This window comes from Marmota marmota, unplaced genomic scaffold (genome assembly GCF_001458135.2).
Source record: "Marmota marmota marmota unplaced genomic scaffold, marMar, whole genome shotgun sequence".
Classification (NCBI taxonomy): domain Eukaryota; kingdom Metazoa; phylum Chordata; class Mammalia; order Rodentia; family Sciuridae; genus Marmota; species Marmota marmota.
Genome location: NW_025999982.1, coordinates 5,953,327 through 5,974,307, shown reverse-complemented (window position 1 = coordinate 5,974,307; position 20,981 = coordinate 5,953,327). Strand labels below are relative to the sequence as shown.

The following is a 20,981-nucleotide window of genomic DNA, read 5'->3' as shown; positions in this document are numbered from 1 at the left end:
ACATGTTTTATACTATAATAAAGCACATTAGGGATTTTTATATTTTTTCCTAGGTGTTTTTATGATTCCATGCTTTGATTTGCTTTTTCACTTTATCACTGATATATTTAAAATTTTTCAACCTCCCATTAATGCTGTTTCCTTACCAAAACTGTATAACCCAAAATAAATCATGAGAAAGCAAAGAGGTAAATCTAAAATGTAAGATAAGGCCACTTCCAAACCTCAATGACAAGAAAAATTTAAAAAGGCAGAGGACTTGTTCTAGATTGAAAGAAACTAAGAGAAGTAACAACCAAAGGCAATCCATAAATCATTTTCATCTTATAAAAGTAGGGAGGAAGCACTAATAGAAGTCTTTAGGGGACAAATGGGTAAATTTCAATGTAGCCTACAAAACATTAATATTATGAAATTTTTCTAATTTTCTAAGTGTGATAAGTAATACTATAGTTGAGAATGTTCTCATTCTAAAACACATAATAGGCAAAGTATCATGGCATCTACAAATGGCTTGAAAGGGAGTGTATTCATTTTAAAAGACAAAGCATGGGTAGCAAATGCTGATCAGTGAACCTAGGTGAAGAGAATATGGGAACAGGGCGCCAGGGTGGGCACCATGGTGCACACCTGTAATCCCAACAGCTCCAGAGGCTGAGGCAGGAGGATTTCAAGCTCAAAGCCAGCCTCAGAAACAGTGAGGCTCTAAGGAACTCAGTAAAACCCTAACTTTAAATAAAATACAAAATAGGGCTGGGATGTGGCTTAGTGGTCAAATGTCCCTGAGTTCAATAGCCGGTACCATCACCACCATCCCCCAAAAAAAGAGTATATAGGAGTTCATTATGCTAACTCGACTTTTCTGTGATGTTGAAATTTTTCAAATAAAAAATTGGAGAAAGATGCAAACACGAAAAAAACTTGTACATGAATATTCACTATGAATAATAACCAAAAACGAAAAAAATTGTCTACCAGCTGAAAAAAAGAAGTGTCATATGATTACACTTCTGTGAAACATTCAGAAAAGGCAAATCAACAGAAATAAAGCAGATTAGTGGTCACCTGAAGTATGAGAAGAAACTGTCTGCCAGTACTGGTATGGGTATGATGATAGCTGTACAACTCAATAAATTTGCTAAAATTCATCCAACTCCAGAGTTACAAAACAATGACAATTTGGAAAGAAATTCCATCATCTGCCAGTACAGACTGGAAGCAGAGAGTGAGACATCAAGTTAAACTATAAAACTAAATGAGTTACATTTCAAGAAACTCTGATAAAAATGAAATAGTCAACAAAATTTTGGTACAAGAGTGAACTGCAATCCCTTATTTTATATTCCAAAATCTATTTTATATTCCCCAACAGGGCCCCCAAAGAATAAGTTAATTTTCATGATCATAATACTCTGCCTTCAACAAAAACACAATCCAATTAAATAATAAACAAAAGATTTGCTAATAAATCTTCATTTTCCAAAGAAGATATATAAATGGTTAAGAAAGATATAAAAGATGTCTAATGTTCTTACTTATCAGAAAAACGCAGATCAAAACCATGAGACACACTTCACACTTGGTAGTATGGGCATCATCAAAAAACAAAAAATAAATAAATGTTCATCACTATATGAAGAAATTAGAACCTTTACACACTGTTAGTGGGATATAAAATTATGTAGACACTGTAGGAAACAGTCTGGCAGGTCCTCAAACAGTTAAGCACAAAATTACCATATGGCCCAGCAATTCCATTCTTAGATATATGACCAAAGAACTGAAAGCAGGTATTCAAATAAAACCTGCACGTGTTACATGTGTGGTAGCAATACTCACACAGCCAAAAGATGAAAAGAACCCAAATGTTCACCAACAATTTGATATTTATATACAATGAAGTATTATTTAGATATGAAGAATGAAGTAATGATACATACTACAACATGAACCTTGAAAACTCTATACAAATGAAGAAAACAGTCACATGTTGTATGGTTCTATTCATAATAAATATACAGAATAGGCAAATCCAAAGAGACAGAGGCAGATTAGTGATTCCAAGGAGATAAGGAAAGGGATGAATAGGAGCAACTACTCAATGAGGATGAGTTTTCTTCATGAGGTGATGAAAATATTCTGGAACTAGACAGTAGTAAAGTTGCAGAACACTGTGGTTGTACTAAATGCCACTGAAATGTTTAAAGTATTAAAAGGATATATTTTACCTGTATTATACTACAATCTAAAATTAAAACAATAAACTGCATATGTATAGAGCATTTTTAACTTGAACCTAAATATTACAATTTTTCTACTTCTTTTGGCTTTTAAATATATCATAGATCCATCATATTATAGTTAACATTAATTGATCACTTGCTACACTGCTACAAGCAAGATACATGCTAGGCATTTTTTCTTATTTGTTTTAATTAGTTACACATGACAGTACAATGATCTTGATATATCATACATTTGAATCAGATGGGATATAATTTCTCATTTTTCTAAGTGTACCGGTTGCCGAATTGCATTGGTTATGCAGTCACGTATATACCCACAGCAATAATAATGACTATTTTATTCTGCTGTCCTTCCATTCCCCCCTTCCCCTTCCCTCCCCCCTCTCATCACTTCTCTCTTCCCAATCTAATGTGACCCACTTCTTTTTTTTTCCCCCTCACATCTTCATACCTGTATTCTGTATAACAAAGGGGTCTCCTCCCATCTTTCATGCAATTCCCATTCCCCCTCCCTTTCCCTCCCACCTCTCTTCCCTATCTAGAGGTAATTTTCTTCTCATGCTCTTCCTCCCTACCCCATTTTGAGTCACCTCCCTTATATCAGAGAAGACATTCGGCATTTGTTTTTTGGGGGGGATTGGCTAACTTCACGTATGCTAAGCATTTTTTATGTACTTCAGTTAATTATTAAAATCCCATAAGGAAAAAAAATTCTGTAGGGACTGGGGTTGTAACTCAAGTGGTAGAGCGCTTGCCTAGCATGTGTGAGGCACTGGGTTCAATCCTCAGCACTGCATATAAATAAATAAAATAAAGATTCATTAACCACTAAAAAATACTTTTGTATTTCCTGTAAAGAGCCAGGCACAGTGCTCGCATCTGTAATCCCAGTATCAGGAAGTGGAGGTGGGAGGATGGAGGCAGCCAGTCTAAGCAAGAAAACAAAACCCATCCCCATCTCAAAACAAAACAAATCCCCTAACAAGGTAGGTGGGCAGGCATCATAAACCTTACTTTATGTATAAGAAATGAAGCCTCAGAGAAATGAGACAACTTATTAAGAGGTACAGCTGGGATTCAAATTCTTATTCCAAGATTAACTCAAATATAAAAGGAGGGAAATAAAACTTGTACATGAATATTCTAAATGATTTCTAAATGAATAAACTAAATAATTTCTAAGACACCTTTCAGCATCACAATTCTATGAATAGCTATGAAAAGAAAATTGTATCCTACCCCAAACTGTCCTAACAATAGCTTTCCAGTGAAATATATGGACAGAAGTTGTATATGCTAGCATTACTTTCCTCCCACCAGGAAATGACTTAATTATTTAATATTGTGCTAGCCAGAAAACCCAAGAGTCTAAAGATAACTGTCACCACTCATTTCAAAGTAAACCATGAAAGGCAAAGGGGAGGGAGGAGGCAGAAGGAATAGAAGACAAGTGGAATGAGATGGACATCATTATCTCAAGTACATGTATGAAGACATGAATGGTGTGACTCTGTGTACAACCAGAGACATGAAAAATTGTACTCTATATGTGTAATGAATCGAAATGCATTCTGCTGTCATATATAACAAATTAGAATAAATAAATTTTTTTAAAAAGCAAATCATAAAAGGGGATAAAGGGGACCAGAGTAGGGAGGGTAGGCCCAAAGTGGCCATACATAAACATTAGAAAAAGAAATTTTTAAAAATATACAGATTCCTCAACCCCACCCAAACACAGTGAATCAAAATCTATGGGGCTAATGTCCAGGAATCTTTACATGTTCTTAAGAGGTGATCAGTCTTATTTAAGATGACCACTGGGAAGTTTTTTTTGTTTTAATATTTTGAGTCAAACAGAACAGTTAAGTTATAATTAGCACTGATTTTTTTTTTAATACAGGAGTACAGAATTTAAAATCTAGTTACGATGTCAGGCCTTTTTATTTACAAGTCCATGAACATGATTCTAGCCACAATGTACTTTTGTGTTTACAAGAATTCATGACACTCTGCATTGTACCTACACTGCCTTTAAGAAATCTTTTATGGGGGCTGGGGTTGTGGCTCGGAGGTAGAGCGCTCACCTAGCAAGAGTGGGGTACTGGGTTCCATCCTCAGCACCACATAAAAAATAAAGATATTGTGTCCACCTAAAACTAAAAAATAAATATTTAAAGAAAAAAGAAATCATTTATGGATTAATACCAACTGCTTATTTACATAGACAATATTACATGGAATACAAACACACATGAGGAACACTACTCAACATTTAGCACAGTGCCTGAAACCTAGACTCCGTAGTTTTCCAATGAACAAACATGTAAACCAAAAATATTTACTAGTATCCATATAATGTGCCAAGAATCGTGCTAGATTATGTGACTAAAGCCAATAATAAGACATACTCTCACAATATATATTATTAGCCGGGATATCAGTCATTAAGCAGGCTGGTATAGGAGAATACACCTTCTTTCGTTATTTTCCTTCTTTTACTTTTGGATATGAACATTCAGCTTTATCCTTCTCTGGAGCATTACAGTATTCTCACTTTGTCATATCAATCCCTTTAAATTCCACTTTTCATTTTACATGGGGAAAATGTACACCCAGGTAGCCTCCATTACTATTTCAAAGCAATTGGAAAATCCCAGAATCCACATTTCCATTGGGTTGAGACTTTCCAATATGCCTAATAATGATACTTTATGACCTAGAAGTTCCAATGAATTGGTAGTAAGAAAACATTGATCTGCTTCAGTGGCACTGTAATTGGAATGGTGATTAAATGCATCATGTTAAATTTACCCTGGGCCTTTTCCAGTGTGGCAAATATAAAATGAGCTATCAGCACCAGCAGAGCCTAAACTACTCTTTCCTTCTAAAATTATACTTCTTCTGCATGTCATAGGTGATATGTCTGAGCTTCCCCATTAATAATTAGGTGGCATAACATGACAAACTGTATACACCAATACTGGCTTCCACAGGATGTACACTGCCCAATGTAGTGTATTGTATTTAGCAACTTGGGACAACCTCGTGTATGTCAGAGCTGTGTATTTGCACCACTGTAGTTAATGGTCTGTCAGCATTTCCATTATAAACCAATTTTCAAAGGTTTATTGCTCTGCTGAAGAATTTCTCTGAGCTGAAATCTGGCATCCCAGAAAAGTAAAAACTGTAGTCTGTAGTTGTTTATTCCCTTCCAAGTATGCCAAGCAGTTTGTTGGAGTGGAGGTGGGGGTGTGTTTGGTTTTTGTTCGTTTGTTTTTTTTTTTTTTTTAAAGTTAATCTGCCCTTTATTTCAGAATTTTCTCATAAAGTCCTATGAGAATGTCCACAAAAACAAAATCTCACATTTCACAATGGGACTATTGTTTAGTAATAGCAGTTAACAATTGGCAAGGTACAGAATATAAACTCCAACTTATTTATAAAAAACATTTTTTAAAATGCAAAACTATTTTTGATGAACTCCAAGTTTTAAAAGGTTTTCACCAGTTCTACCAAGTTATGACCCATGCTATTAGAGTATTCTGCTATATTAAAGTATTCTGCTGTTGATATTAAAATCAGTAGATAACTAAAAATTTTCTCAACTGTAAAAACCTTCTTTTATCCTTCCCACTTAAGAACCATAACTAATGATGTAATGCTATGTAATGAATGTTACCTGCTCTCAATTTCATCTTACTCTACTACTTTTTTTTAATATTTTTATTACTTGCTGATGATATGTGGTGACAAGAATCGAACCCAGTGCCTCACACATGCTAGGCAAGCGCTCTACCACTGAGCCACAATCCCAGACCCTTTACTCTGCTTACTTAAAGGGGTTAAAGGCTATGAGTAAATGCTAGGTAGCAAGAAAGGTTAATAATAAGAGAGGGTCTGAAAGTAATTCATTAAATTCAGAAAATGGATGACCAGTTCTAAAGCTAATAAAAAAAATAATTGTGATAATCTAGAACACTGGCATATTAGTGGAAAACTAATAGTTTTATTCAATCTATGGAAATTCTTCTACTAGTCTGAAAGCTGGCCAGAATATTTCATGGAGTGAACAAGGAAAACGTCAACTATTCCAGTATTTTTTTTAGTTTCTTGTTATTGAATCTATATTGAAAGCTTAAATATTTACACTTTAAATTACAGAGTTTTTCAAATATACAGCTAATTCTGATACAACACTATCCAATGAATAAAGGAGTTGCAAGCTTAAGCGTAAGTTTTAAAGCTTAAAAATACTTATAATATACAAGATATATATATATAAGATATAAAGATCCTCTAAAACTTAGGAGATTGCTGGCCAGAGATTCATCCTAAATTAATGCAACTACAGCTTGATAAGCTTTGCCAATTTTCTAATTTTACATTACTCTGAAATTATTTACACCATGTATGAAACTACTTCCAAACTAAATAATACAGAATTTTTGTAAAAGGTTAAATAGGATCTCATTTATGATTACACTGAAAATATGGGTATGACATAGACAAGGACTAGAAGGACTAGAAGGATCTAACAAATATTAAAACAGATGGATAATTTTTTTTACAAATTTTCTTGATGTCATTGTAATATAAACATTTTATATTTTGATTCCAAATTATTCCTACCTTTACCTTTGACAGGTATTATACACACTATACAAATTCACAAATATAAAAGCTAAAATCAAATCCAGATTTACCAGACTCTCAACAAACAGAATACTCAAGAGTAATTCTCAGTAGCTATAAGAGTTAAAGATAACTGATTTAAAGTGTAGTTAAAGATAATTGATTTTTTAGTTATAGATGACACAATACCTTTATTTTTTATTTATTTATTTTTATGTGGTGCTGAGGATCAAACCCAGTGCCTGAGGCAAGCATTCTGCCACTGAGCCACAATCCCAGCCCCATCTTTTACGATTTTTAAAGGATCCAGCTAACAGGCTCCACAAGTACTTAAGCTGAGAACCTGGGAATCCTCCTGGATTTTTCAACAGAAATCTCAAGTAAGCCTAATCTGGTGGTTCAGATGCAGGTAACCGACACAACAACCCAGCACATACCAGAAAACATTAAACTTTTAGTCTCATTTTTACTCAAAAAGTTGAAGCTTCACTATAAAGCTAACTGAAAAACCCTGGAAGTTATTATTGAAAAGACAAATCACCTTGCTAATGGTTTAAAATAACTACAAAGGTTTTACCAGCTTTTGTAATAGCTTTTCATCCCCTACCCATTTGCCACTCAAATCTCCCTTACTTTTTCCCAGAAAACTGTTTTCATTAATACACTATTTGTAAGAAAATACAACTACAGAACCATGTATTTGTTTTTAAATAAAGAAGGCCTTATCCATGGTGAAAGGACCAGAAGGGGAGGCTCTCTGCTCCCACCTCTAAAGAACACAGTAGACTTTCAATAGAATTAAATTTATTGTTTATAAATGAAACAAATACTTAAAAATGTAATAGGTATAAAAAAGTATTAAAGAAAAGTGTGCCTCACTTCCACTCTTTTAAAACACCCATAGCCCTCCATTAGAAACCACAGCAAGTTTCTTGTTGATTCTTCCATGAGGCACATCATATTTAAAACTGTAGCTCCAATCCTCCAAATCTCAGCGCTTCTTAGCCTGCCTGCATGCTCTATTTTTCCTTCTAGCACTGATCAATTAATTAGCTTAGCATTATGTATTATTTATGATTAAGCCAATTATTTTATTCTTGTCCCATCCCCACCTACAAATAGAATAAAAGCCCCATGAAAAACTCAGTTCACTTCTATATTCCCATATAATGAAACACTGTATCTGGAACATCATGAATCCTTAACAATAATTATTTGTTAAAGGAGTTAACAATAATCACATTATTACAAATGCTAAGTAATACATGCAAGTTATCTACTCTTTTACAAAATAGTGATGCCTTTCCAAAAAGGGGAGGGGACCTCCACATAAATAGTGTACTCAAATAGTCAAATCAAATTAACTACTGCAATCACTCTATATTAACTGTTATTTGAAATTATAAATTTTACTCTGAATTTTTACCAAAGGAAACCTGCTCAAACACCACTTGTAAGATTACTTTCCTCTGAGATTTTTCTTGAAAGTGAAATGTCTTCTGTTACTACAATGTTTGTCCATTGGAGAAACAAATTAAATGATAATTTCCAACCTCAGGAGTAATGAAAAGGTAGTTTGCTATGCAATTTTTTCATAACAAGGTTAGCTAAGTTATAAATAAAAACAGAAATCCCCACACATTTATGCAGAAAGACATATATTACAAAGCTTTATGCCACACTGTTTAAAATAGTTACCTAACTAAATGATAATTAAAGTAAGACTGCCAACAATATGAGTACCCATAAAAAGATTAATTAGAGAGAGTATGCTGAAATCTACAGGGTACATGAAGCTTCTTGAAAGATTAATTAATCTACATATTCTGGTAGGAAACAAGCTATAAAACATCAAAAGAAGCTGAGGAGTATCTAGAGTACATACCCAAAGGTGTATTGTTTAAATGTGTAATTGCTAAGCACAGGTATGAAAGGATACCCTCCACTAAAAAAACCTGGTAAAAGCAGTTGCCTCAGAAAAAAAGGAACTATAAACTGTGATAAAAGATTTACTTTTCACTGTAAACTATTTTGAATTGTTTAAATTTTTACCACGTGCACATATTTTTTCAAAATAGAGAAATCACAAAATTACAAAGTTATTTTATATGAAACACAAAGATAATAAAAAAAATCTCTTGTGAATCTCATTTAAATGATGCTATTTCGAGTATTAATTTACATACACAATTTAAATTCAAATATATCTCTAAATTGGCCAGATGAACCATAGTTTTGGATCATTAAGTAATTCATGTCACTTCAGAAAAATCACACTATAAAAATAAGTATTAACACAATATTACTTAAATAACTATATTAAAAGACTGACAATAACATGCTAACATTACATTTAATGCTTTTCTCCTAATGCCAGAAAAAATGTAAGGATATATATATATACTACCATATCTATTCAACATTAAACTAAAGATACTAGTGAAAGTAAGCAAGAAAAGTCAAATAAGAATCTTTATGAGAAGTAAATCTGTAATTATTTATATATGACATGACTGAATGTATAAATCATACAAAGAAATCTATAAACTATTAGAATCTGCAAATTAACTTGGCAAGGTCATTGACCATAAGGTCGACAAAAATTAATTTTATTTCTACATTCAAAGCAATAAAACAAGTAAGAGAGAGAGAGAGAGAGAGAGAGAAATTTAAATCATAAAATTTACCATGGAACCAAAAGACATCAAATACCAAGGGAAAAAATCTAAAAGATGCATAGGGCTACTACGGTGAAAATTATAAAATAGTGCCAAAAGAAATTAAAGAAGACTTATATTAAGTTTATACACTATGTTTATGGTTGGAAGATAATATTATAAACTGACAGTTCTCCCCAAATTCACCTATAGAGTCAACAGAATTTCAACCAAAATCTCAGTAACTGTTTCTAATTAAAACTGACAAGCTGACTCTAAAAATTTATACAAAAATGCAAAGGATACAGAATAGCTAAGACAAAACTGAAGCTAGAGGACCTACACTAACAAATATCAAGACTTATCTGATAGTTACAACATTAAGGACCAAGTGTTATTGGTGCAGAAATAAGCAAACAGACCCATAGAATAGATTAAAGAGACTAGGAAAAGACCCATACTTATTTGGACAAATACCACCATATCAAATCATTGGAGGAAAATGATCTAGTCAATAAATACTGCTAGGTCAACTTGATATCCTTATGAAAAAAATAAACTTTTGACCATTTACTTAACAGTATTGGTAAATGTACACAGTAGACACAAATGTGAAATGTAAAACAATAAAGCTAAAAGAATTAAATATGGCGAAACTTTTTTTTTAACCGGAATCCAGGTTATTTATAAGGTAAAACTTAAACACAAAGAACACTAACCACCTAATACATTGATAAACTGTACTTCATTAAAATAAAGAACTGTTCGTCAAAAGATAAAACCAAGGAAAGAAAAAAAGCAAAGCACATTTGGGAGAAGATAGCTATAATATGTATCTATGATGTGTGCGCAAAATATATAAAGAATTATTATTAACCACTAAGACCAGCACTTTATTTTAAAGTGGACAAAAGACATAAAGAGGAATTTCAAAAATGTGGACACTCAGCTGGGAATGTAGTGCAATGATGGAGTGCTTAGCATGATATGAGGCCACAGATTCAATCCCCAGCAATGCCAACAAATTTACTTTAAAAAGTGGACATCTCTGGGGCTGGGGCTGGGGCTTAGCATGTGCAAGGTGCTGGATTCGATCCTCAGCATCACATAAAAATAAATAAGTAAAATAAAACACATCAAGGGGCTGGGGATGTAGCTCAAGCAGTAGCGCACCAGCCTGGCATGCAGGGGGCGCTAGGTTTGATCCTCAGCACCACAAACAAATAAAGATGTTGTGTCCACCGAAAACTAAAAAATAAATATTTAAAAAAAAATTCTCTTTAAAAAAAAAAACACACATCAATCTTTTAAAAAAAAAAGGCATCTCTGTGATCAAAAAGGCAACTGCACAAGAGCTCTACACCATTCAACATCAGAGAATGTAAATTAAAATCATAATGTGAGGCTGGAATGTAGCTCAGTAGCAGAACACTTGTCTAGCATATATGAGGCCCTGGTTTCAACACACAGCAACACATACACAGTCATACCAAAAAAAGTAACTGAATTTAAAAAGACTGAAAGTAACTGTTGGCAAAGATTGGTACAATGGAATATCTATACCATTATGCTGGGACAATAAGCTGATGATCACTATGGCAAAAGATAAGTATACATAACCTAAGACCATTCCCTCCTATGTGTATACTCATGAGATATGAGACTATAAAGATGTACCAAGAAATAATGTAAATCAATATTCACAACTGCATTATTCCTAACAGAGACTGAAAACATGTCCACAAGCAAGAGACTTTGTTTTGTATTAACAAGATTTGTTCTGTATTAACAAATGAAATAAGTACTACCACAAGCAACAACAAAGATGAGCCTTACAGATATAATGCTGAACAAAAGAAACCAGACACAAAGAAATACCTATGATTCTAGTTAAGTTTAACTAAGTGTTTAAAATAAGTAAAACTAAATCTGTGGTGACAGAGATCAAAATAATGATTATCTATAGAGGGGACTTTACGAAAGGGCAAGAAAGAGCCTATAGAGTGACAGAAATATTCTTTATCTGGATCTCACTGGTAATTACATGGATATACTGAATATATATAAATATATATATAAATATATATATATACTGACATATAGAAACAGAAATATGCATTTATAAAAATTCATCACCCTGTAAATTTAACATCATATATATTCTACATAAATCATATATAAATTCATGAAGAAGACATTATGATCACCATGCCAAAATATTTAAAATGTAAATGTCTAGGGGGAAAAAAACAATTTACCAAAATTGAGACTAGAAAAATCAATGAAGAATAATTCATAATGAAAAAGCCAAACCTCGAAACCAACCTAGATGTCTGTTAATGTATGAATAGATACAGAAAATGTGATACACACATAGGCAAATAGAGTTTTATTCACCTATAAAGAAGAATGAAATTATGTTATTTGCTGGAAAATGAGTGGAACTTGGGAACACTATGTTAAAAGAAATAAGCCAAAATGAGAAATTCAAGGGTTGTAGGTATACTTTCTTTCATATAAAGAAGTTACAGACAAAAGGGGGGAGGGGGGTGGTAGAGGGGGAGGGTGGTAGGGTGGGATCTCATAAAAATTGAAGGAAAATCAATAGAGTAGATGAAACAAGAATTTCAAATCAGAAACAACCGTTATCTATCTATATGTATTCAATGTTGTACAAGGCAGCTAATACAGTGGAAAAGAGTAATAATGAGAAAGTACAAAAATTCTAAAAGGTAGAAAATAAACTAATTCAAAAAGTATACAAAATTGTGAAAGCAGAAAATCAAAACTCCCTATAAAATTATTAGAGTTAAAAAGTAAGCCAGATGCAATGGTGCATGCCTGTAAATCCCAACGGCTCAGGAAGCTGATGCAGCAAGAATGCAAGTTCAAAGCCAGCCTCAGCAAAAGCAAGGCTCTAAGCAACTCAGTGAGGCCCTGTCTTAAATAAAATACAAAATAGGGATGGAGATGTGGCTCAATGTTCGAGTTCCCCAGAGTTCAATCCCTGGTACCAAAAAAAAAAAAAAAGTGAATTAAGGGCTGAGGTTATAGCTCAGTGGTGGAGCGCTTACCTCGCACATGTGAAGCACTGGGTTCAATCCTCAGCACCACATAAAAATAAATTAAAAATAAAGGTATCGTGTCCATCTACAACCAAAAGTGGTTTTTTTTTTTTTTAAGTGAATTGAGCAAGATTGCTTGATTCAAAATCAGTATGCAAAACTCCATTGTATTCTATATACCAATATCAAATGCATTTGGCAATGCTATGGCATTACTGATAATTATCTTAAGTGTGATAATGGTATTAATGTTATGTCTAGAGAACAAAATCTTTGCTTTAGGTATGTTTTCTCTCGTATGTGGAAGTTACAAATGAAAAGGGGGGAAGGTAGAGTGGAATCTCATGAAAACTGAAGAGAAATCAATAGAGGAAAAGGAACAGGGGGAAGGGATAAATTGTAAAATTACATACTGAATTATTTTTGGATGAAATGATATGGTGGCTGACATTTGCTGCAAAATGGTGATGTACAAGTGAAACAAAATTAAATACAATAAATGGCTGAAGCCCTTCAAAATAAAAAGCCTCTCAGCAAAAGCAAGGCGCTAAGCAACTCAGTGAGGCCCTGTCTTAAATAAAATACAAAACAGGGCTGGGGATGTGGCTCAGTGGTAGCAGGGTAATTCACAATTCTGTCTGCATTGTTTCATAATAAAAAGTCAAAATATCAAAAGAAAATATGTGCAAAAGATATTTCTGATGGACTGTTATCCAAAATATACAAATAATACTCAACAACAAAATAAAACCCTTATTTAAAAATGGACAAAAGAGAGGATGGCTGGGGTTATGGCTCAGTGGTAGAGTACTTGTCTAGCATGTGTGAGGCACTGGGTTCGATTCTCAATACCACATATAAATGAATAAATAAATAAAGGTCCATCAATAACTAATAATTTTTTTTAAATGGACCAAAGACCTGAAAAGACATCTCATATACAAAAGGCAAATAAGCATATGAAAAAAAATGTTCAACATGTTACGCCAAATGCTGGCAAGAGTGTGGCGCAACAGGAACTCTCATTCACTATTGGTGGGAATGTAAAATGGTACTGTGAAGACAATCTAGCAGTTTCTTAGGAATCTAAACATTCTCATACACTCCAGCAATCATGCTCCTTGGTATTTAACCAAATGAAATGAAAACATACCAAAAGAACAATATGGCACACCAATATATGTGTCAGCTTTATTCATTCAATGGCCAAAACTTGAAAGCAACCAAGATATCCATCAGTAGGTAATGAATAAGCTGTGTTATAGCTAAACAATGGACTATTAGTACTAAAAATAAATTAGCTATCAAGATATAAAAGGACACACAAGAAACTTAAATGCATATTAGTAAGTGAAAGAAGTCAATCTGAAAAGGCCACATACTGTATGATCCTCACTGTATGACATTCTGGAAAAGGAAAAACTATGAAGACAGTAAGACAACCAGTAGGGGCAGGCATAGTGGCGTAGTCCTACAATCTCAGCAACTCTGAAGGCTTAGGCAGGAAGATTGCAAGTTCAAGGCCAGTCTCAGCAATTTAGGGAGGCCCTACAGAAAAAAAAATTTTTAAATAAAAGTAAAAAAGAACTGGGATGCAGCTCAGTGGTAAAGTTCCCCAGAGTTCAATCCCAAAACAAAACAAAAATAATCAGTAAATGCCAGAGCTTAAGTGAGACGGAGGGATGAATAGTAGAGCATAGAGAATTTTCAGACTAGTAAAACTATTCTTACGTGATACTATGATATGTATCAGTCATTAAATATTTGTCCAAACCCATGGAATGTACAACACCAACAATGAACCCTAATGTAAATGATGGACTCTGAGTGATGATATGTAAGTATAAGCTCATTCAAATGTACTGCTCGAGTACAGGATATTGACAGTAAGGGAGGCTGTGCAAAAGTAAGGACAGGTGTATGGGACTCCTTGTACCTTCTGCTCAATTCTGTTGTAAGCCTAACACTGCTCTTTAAAAATAAAAATTAAAATTAAAAAATTGGCAAACTTACTCTCAGATATCTGTAGTTGTAAACTGTAAAGCTACAATATAACTAAACAGTTTGTACTAGAATGAATATAGACAAATTAAAGTACTAGAATAGAAAACCCCAAATCAGACCATATGCATGGACATTTGTTTTACAAGAATGGTGTTATTGCAAAGCACTGGAAGAAAGAAGGTCTTCTCAATAAATAAATGGTGTTGGCCCACTGAACACCCATAATTAACCTTTTCCCTACATCTCACATAACAATTAATTCCAGGAAGAATGTATATCTAACTATGGAAAGCAAAAGAATGTACCTACTAAATATCAAAGAGGAAAAATGTATTATAAAACACAGTTTAGATTTCTTAGTCGAAATACATAAAATGCATAAAGTATAGATCATACAAAATTGCTATACTGAACTACACCAAAATTAAGAACATCACTTCACTGAAGGACATAATTAATGGAGTGAAAAAGTAAACCACCATAGATTATGAAAAAAAAAAAGTCTGTTAACACCTAAGTGCTAATATCCTTAATATATCCTAACTGCAACAAATCTATGAGAAAATAAACAACCAAAAGAAAAAAGGCAAAGATTTTAAATAAATCACGAGAATATTTTAAACATACAGAAAAAAATAATCAGGAAAATATAAATCAAAATGGTAATATAATATGATGCCATCAAGGAAATTATTAATATTAAAAAGATCTACAATATGAAGGACAGGCAAGAAAGTGAAACAAGTAGAATTCATAAGTACAATTTTGGAAATCAGTTCATCATCTATTAAACTAGGTGATAGAGAAACTTATGACTTATTATCCCTAGTTACACACCCAACAAAACATGGCACTCACATACATGAATGTTCACAGTATATAATACAGATGCCCAGCAATAATAAAACGAAAAAACAAACTGGTATATTCCTAGAATGGGGCAGATAAATAGCAATGGAAATAAATTAAATATAGCTGTATTCAACAATGTGAATAATCTCACAATATTAATTAAAAGAAGTCAGACTTGGGCCAGGCGTGGTGGCACACGCCTGTAATCCCAGCAGTTTGGGGGGGGTTGGGGGGTGGTTTGCAACTTCAAAGCCAGCCTCAGCAATGGTGAGGTGCTAAGCAACTCTGTGAGGCCCTGTCTCTAAATAAAATACAAAATAGGGCTGGGGATGTGGCTCAGTGCCCCTGAGTTCAACCCCCGGAACCCCACTCCACCCCCTGCCCCAAAAAAGTCACACTTTGGAGAGTATAAAACAGTGGGCTTTGACAATGCATATTATATTCAATTTTATGTTCTGAGCAATGGTTACATAAGAATTAAATTTATGATAGTTCATTGAAACATATATACTCACAGGTATATAATTTTCTAAAGCATGCTATTTAATTTCACACAAAAAAAATGAAATATAAGGACATCCAAGTTCAACTACCATGGATAACAATAAACCGGATTTACTCTACTATCTCAAACAAAAATGTCAAAAATCAACAAAATATATGGGAAATATATTTTGTTCAAACTACTGAACAACAGAAAATGAAGGTCACTGATCAATAAGATAGCAAACAATAAAGGAGACTTATGATTTCCCCACGTTACTAAGAATATCCAGGGCACAGCACCAACAGGCAGATCCAATGAAGCCAATCTCTCCTATAAGTTGAAGAAGAGTTAAGAGGACAAGGAGGTCAAAACAGCTAGAGTTTGCAAGGCAGTTAGAGGACGTGAGAAAGCAACACAAAGAACTCTGGTGATCCACAGAGAGCCCTCTATACATGTTCAGGTCAGCAATTATTAGTGTGCACACGTGAGGAAGGTCAAAGAACTACTGGAGAGATCTACAAGAAACAGCCATTATTCACACAGAGCCTAGAATAGTGCCTGCTCCTATCAACTGGATTGAAAAACCTCATAATCCATAGGACCCTGGGTAGAGGACTCAGAAAAGAACTGCCTCAGTACTAGAATAAAAGAACCCTAGACTGAATACTGATCTGGTACAGTCTAACAAAATGAAGACATGAAATGACTGAACCCTTTCAGAAAAACTTACCTATCAAAATAAAGCTCAGAAATATTTATATGAACACAAAAATATCCATCACCCAAAACGGTAAAATTCACAATGTCTAATAGATACTCAAAAATTTTAACAGGAATGCAAAGAAACAGGAAAATATGATCCAGAATGATAAGAAAAATCAAATCAGTCACAACTAATCTGGAAGTGATAGGACAGTAATCAAAGACATTAAATTATTTTAACTATTCCATATGTTCAAAAAGTTAAATGTGGGGATTGGGGGGAGGGGGTGGCGCTGCTGGGGTTGTGGCTCAGTGATAGAGCACTTGCCTAGCAAGTGTAAGGCACTGGGTTCAATCCTCAGCACCACATAAAAATAAATAAAATGAAAGTATTGTGTCCAACTAAACTAAAAAAATTAAAAATACAAAAAAAGTTAAGTAGACTTGGAAGATATCCAAAAAATCAAATAGGAGTAGGCAAAATATATCTCATGGAAATATGAACCTACAAAGAGTGATAAGCACTGGGAAAAGGGTGACTATGTAAATAAACAAACTTTTCTAATTACACACACCCTTTCAAAGATGACTGCTGAAAGCAAAACTAATAACAATATAATAGGGGTTTTATAACACATGGAAAGGCAAAAGTACATTATGACATAAGAGTTAGAGATATTGAAAGAGAAGATAATCACATGATACATGAAATTCTGTAAATCACCGGAAGGCAGACCGTCGTAAAATAACAGTAATCACAAAAATTTATACCCAGACACCTTTTATCACACTGAGGAAGTTTCCTTCTACTCCTACTTTGTTGGGTGTTTTTATCATGAAATGGTGTTGAATTTTTATCATAAACTTTGCGTCTACTGAGATAATCATATGATTTGGGGTTTATATTCTTTTGATAAGATGTACTACAATAATTTACTTTTGGATATTAAACAACTTTAGACACCTGGGATAATCCCATCTAGTCATGATTACAATTCTTTTTATATATTGCTTATTTGGTTTACTAACATTTTGTTGGTAATTTTTGCATCCATATCCCAGAAAGATGGATTTGTATGTAGTTTCTTTTGGTATCTGTCTGGTCTTGGTAATTGAGATACATGAGTTGGGAAGTGCTTCTGCTTCATGGTTTTATGTATGTATGTATGTATGTATGTGGTGCTGAGGATCGAACCCAGTGCCTCACACATGCAAGGCAAGCACTCTGCCGCTGAGCCACAACCCCAGCCCCAAAAGGCCACATATTCTTATGATTTCTGAATTGTCCAGAAGAGGGAAATTCAGAGACAGAAAGTAGTCACAGGAACTGCAGGGTTGAAGAGTGAGTCTAGGGAAGTGATAGCTAAAGTACAGAGGATTATTGTTTGTTTCTGTTTTGTGGTGATGAAAATGTTTGACTAGCTGTTGTTATAACCCTCTTGACTATTTTTCCAGAATTCTGACAAAAGTTGATTATGACAGTTTCTGCTTGTTATTCAATGCTTTTATGGAAATACTAATGTAATGGTTGGAGATGCCAGCTCTGTCATTTGACTGAAGCCATTCCTGGGGTGATCTTTCAGATATTGGAAAGCAGGATAAACCATTAAGATATGGTTTCAAAATAAAAACTGAATTTAGAAGAATCTGCTATTCCATATGTTGATAATCAAATTCTCAGGAACTACACAATACCAGGACTTATCTTAAAAAGAAGCTGATATAATGACATTACTTTGTAAATTAGCAAAAATTATAACAAACCTCATGGTGTTAGTTTGGACATACTTCAGATGCTTTGTATCTGCTTACTTCATAAAACTTTGATGACAGTAATACATATCAATGTAGTTGATATTTGAAATCTTTTAAGAGTATCCCACAATTTAGGGCTAAGGATACAGCTCAGTTGTAGAGCACTTGCCTAGTATGTACAAGGCCCTAGGTTTGATCCCTCGTATCACTAAAAAAAAGATTAACCACAACTTAATTCTATCCACAAAGTAATACAGTGAGGAAGAATAATAACTCGTTACAGAAAGACCACTATATCTCAAATGGGGAAGGGCCTTCGTCATAGCCATTCAGGTATTCAATAACAGAGTCAGAATGAGAAAGCTAAAGGCTCCTGGATCTCAAACTTTTTATGCTCTTTCCATTCACATTTTACTCCTTCTCAATAAAGACCCGAAAATCCACGTATCAGCAAGGAGGGATTACTAATTTAAGTATCTCAAAGAGTTAACTAAGTAGGGATTCAAACTGAGGTGCTACTTACTTAAAAACTAAAGTGCACATTCATTAAACAAATTGTTAACTGGGAAAGGATAATAAATGTACATGTGTGAATTCTCACTGAAAATTATCAATTTCAGAATGATTCCAACAAAGCAATGCTTGTATGTGTTGCCAGCTGGGATATAAATACAAAAAAAAACTAAAATGATTCTTGCTATTATAAGCAGCTACTCATATATTTTTTTTTAACCTTCCCATTTTCTTCCTGTCTAAAAGTAAGAATTGAGTGCTAAATGCAAGCAGTCACATAACAAGATGCAAGGCCTAGTTGTTCAAATGAATTATCATGAGAAATACCCTGAAGATGATTGATAGAACATGTCCTAACATGCCAAATAATTTTCCTGGTCTAATACCGATGCAAAAGTAATCAGGGAGAAAAAAAAATAAAAATAAATCACTGCTTAAAATATATACTGTGTAGTTCATAAAAAATTAAATATACATCTGAAAGTAGTAAATATATATATATCACACAATAAAAGTTATATATCAAGAAAGAATAATAATTTTCAATCTTTTCAAACTAATTGAAGCCTGGCTAGTTATTAAATCATGATTCGAATCAAAAACACTCTAACTGTAGTCAAGCACTATATAGCATCAATGCCCAAGGCAAATTCCAGATTCACCAACAGGAATCCACAGTCCAATAACAAGGACATTAGGTCTCACAGGATAATGCATTTACTGTTTTCTTCTCACCTTCTTATGCCTTTCGAAATTATAACACAATGAGTTATTAAATTCAACATCTGAAATGCTCAAAATGACCCTCACTTCTCAGTGTAGCAGACACTATTGGTAACATACCCAGTCACTCTCCTTCCTCCTCACTAACAAAATCCCTATTTTCTTTTGGAGGCCCTAGGCACAGAACCAGGGGAGATATTAATCCCATTATTCCTCTTTGCCAACAATATATGTAAATGTGGCTACATGACCCAGTTCTGAAAAATAAATTGAAGTTTTCTAAAGATGTGAAGGGGCAGAAGAATTACTGGGGAGAGCTTTATTCCTTAATGATATAGAAAACTGAGAAAAGAGAAAGATCCCTTTTTTCCCTCCTTCTGCTTCAGATGGGGGTGCAGGGGTTTGGAAAACTGCAGCCCTATGGGAAGGGCAAGCAAAGTACAAATTATAGAACTACTGAACCCACCCTAGAACTGCCAAATTCAGACTTCTTGTGAAGTGAAATAATAAATGTCTATATGGCTTAAGCTCATGCTATTCAAAAGGGTAGTCCATGGAGTTCGGCCAGTCCGCAAAATGTTACCCATCTACAATGAGGTTAAGTACAAAAAAAAAAAAAACAAAGAACAAGTATTCAGAAACTTTATGTTAATTTTACATTGCTCATAGTATTTTTATTNAAAAAAAAAAAAAAAAAAAGAAGACCATTGCATAGTAGAAAAGGATTTGTTTAGATAATTTTTAGGTGGTTCTAAGTCACTTATAGCCAAAACAACCAGGGACTCAGCAACATCTAAGAGAACACAGTATATACAAGTCCTCTTACATCCTTACCTATTTTAAAGGTAACCTTTCCTGCAAATAATAAGACATACCAGGTGAAATTTAATTGAAGTAAAAACTAATCTGGAGAATTGCATTTTGATTTCCTAATTATGAAATTCCAAGGATCCCAGAGCACTATGGAAAAAGAAAAAGAGAAGTCTAACAGGAAAATTCAATCCAAATGACAAGGAAAAATTAAACTCTAAAAGAATAAAGCATAAATGATTAAAGCATTATGCATTCCAACTGATAATGCCATACTTATACAACTACATTTCAGATGCTAATTCTCTTTAGAATACAATATTATCTGACTTCATTAAACTAGTTTGGAGCTCAGTAGAGCTGATCTATTATAGTATCAGAGATTAAGCTATGTCATTCAAACTTGCAAGTCTGGCTTTGAAGAAATTTAAACAATGTACAATGGGATACTATTTTTTATTTTTTTAATTTGTTCTTTTTAGCTATAAATAACAGTACAGTATATTCTGAGATATTATACATACATGGAGTA

The 20,981-nt window shown here is 33.7% G+C and overlaps 1 protein-coding gene and 1 long non-coding RNA gene across 3 annotated transcripts in view; one reads left to right on the top strand and one right to left on the bottom strand.

Moving 5' to 3' along the window:
- Positions 1-14,164, bottom strand: part of Zfand3 (zinc finger AN1-type containing 3) — a 242,989-nt gene extending 228,825 nt beyond the window's left edge. Inside the window, exon 1 of one of the 2 annotated variants that reach the window (XM_048805234.1) lies at positions 13,986-14,164. In XM_048805234.1, the coding sequence (XP_048661191.1) occupies positions 13,986-14,062 (77 nt within the window). In that variant the 5' untranslated portion in view covers positions 14,063-14,164. The remainder of the gene's footprint in view (positions 1-13,985) is intronic. The other variant, XM_015487674.2, reaches the window with a different exon arrangement.
- A 1,382-nt stretch (positions 14,165-15,546) lies between these two features.
- Positions 15,547-18,576, top strand: LOC125617439. The gene is made up of 3 exons (XR_007348439.1): positions 15,547-15,661; positions 17,973-17,982; positions 18,566-18,576. It is a non-coding gene; the product is annotated as an uncharacterized LOC125617439 (long non-coding RNA).
- Positions 18,577-20,981: the final 2,405 nt, after the last annotated feature.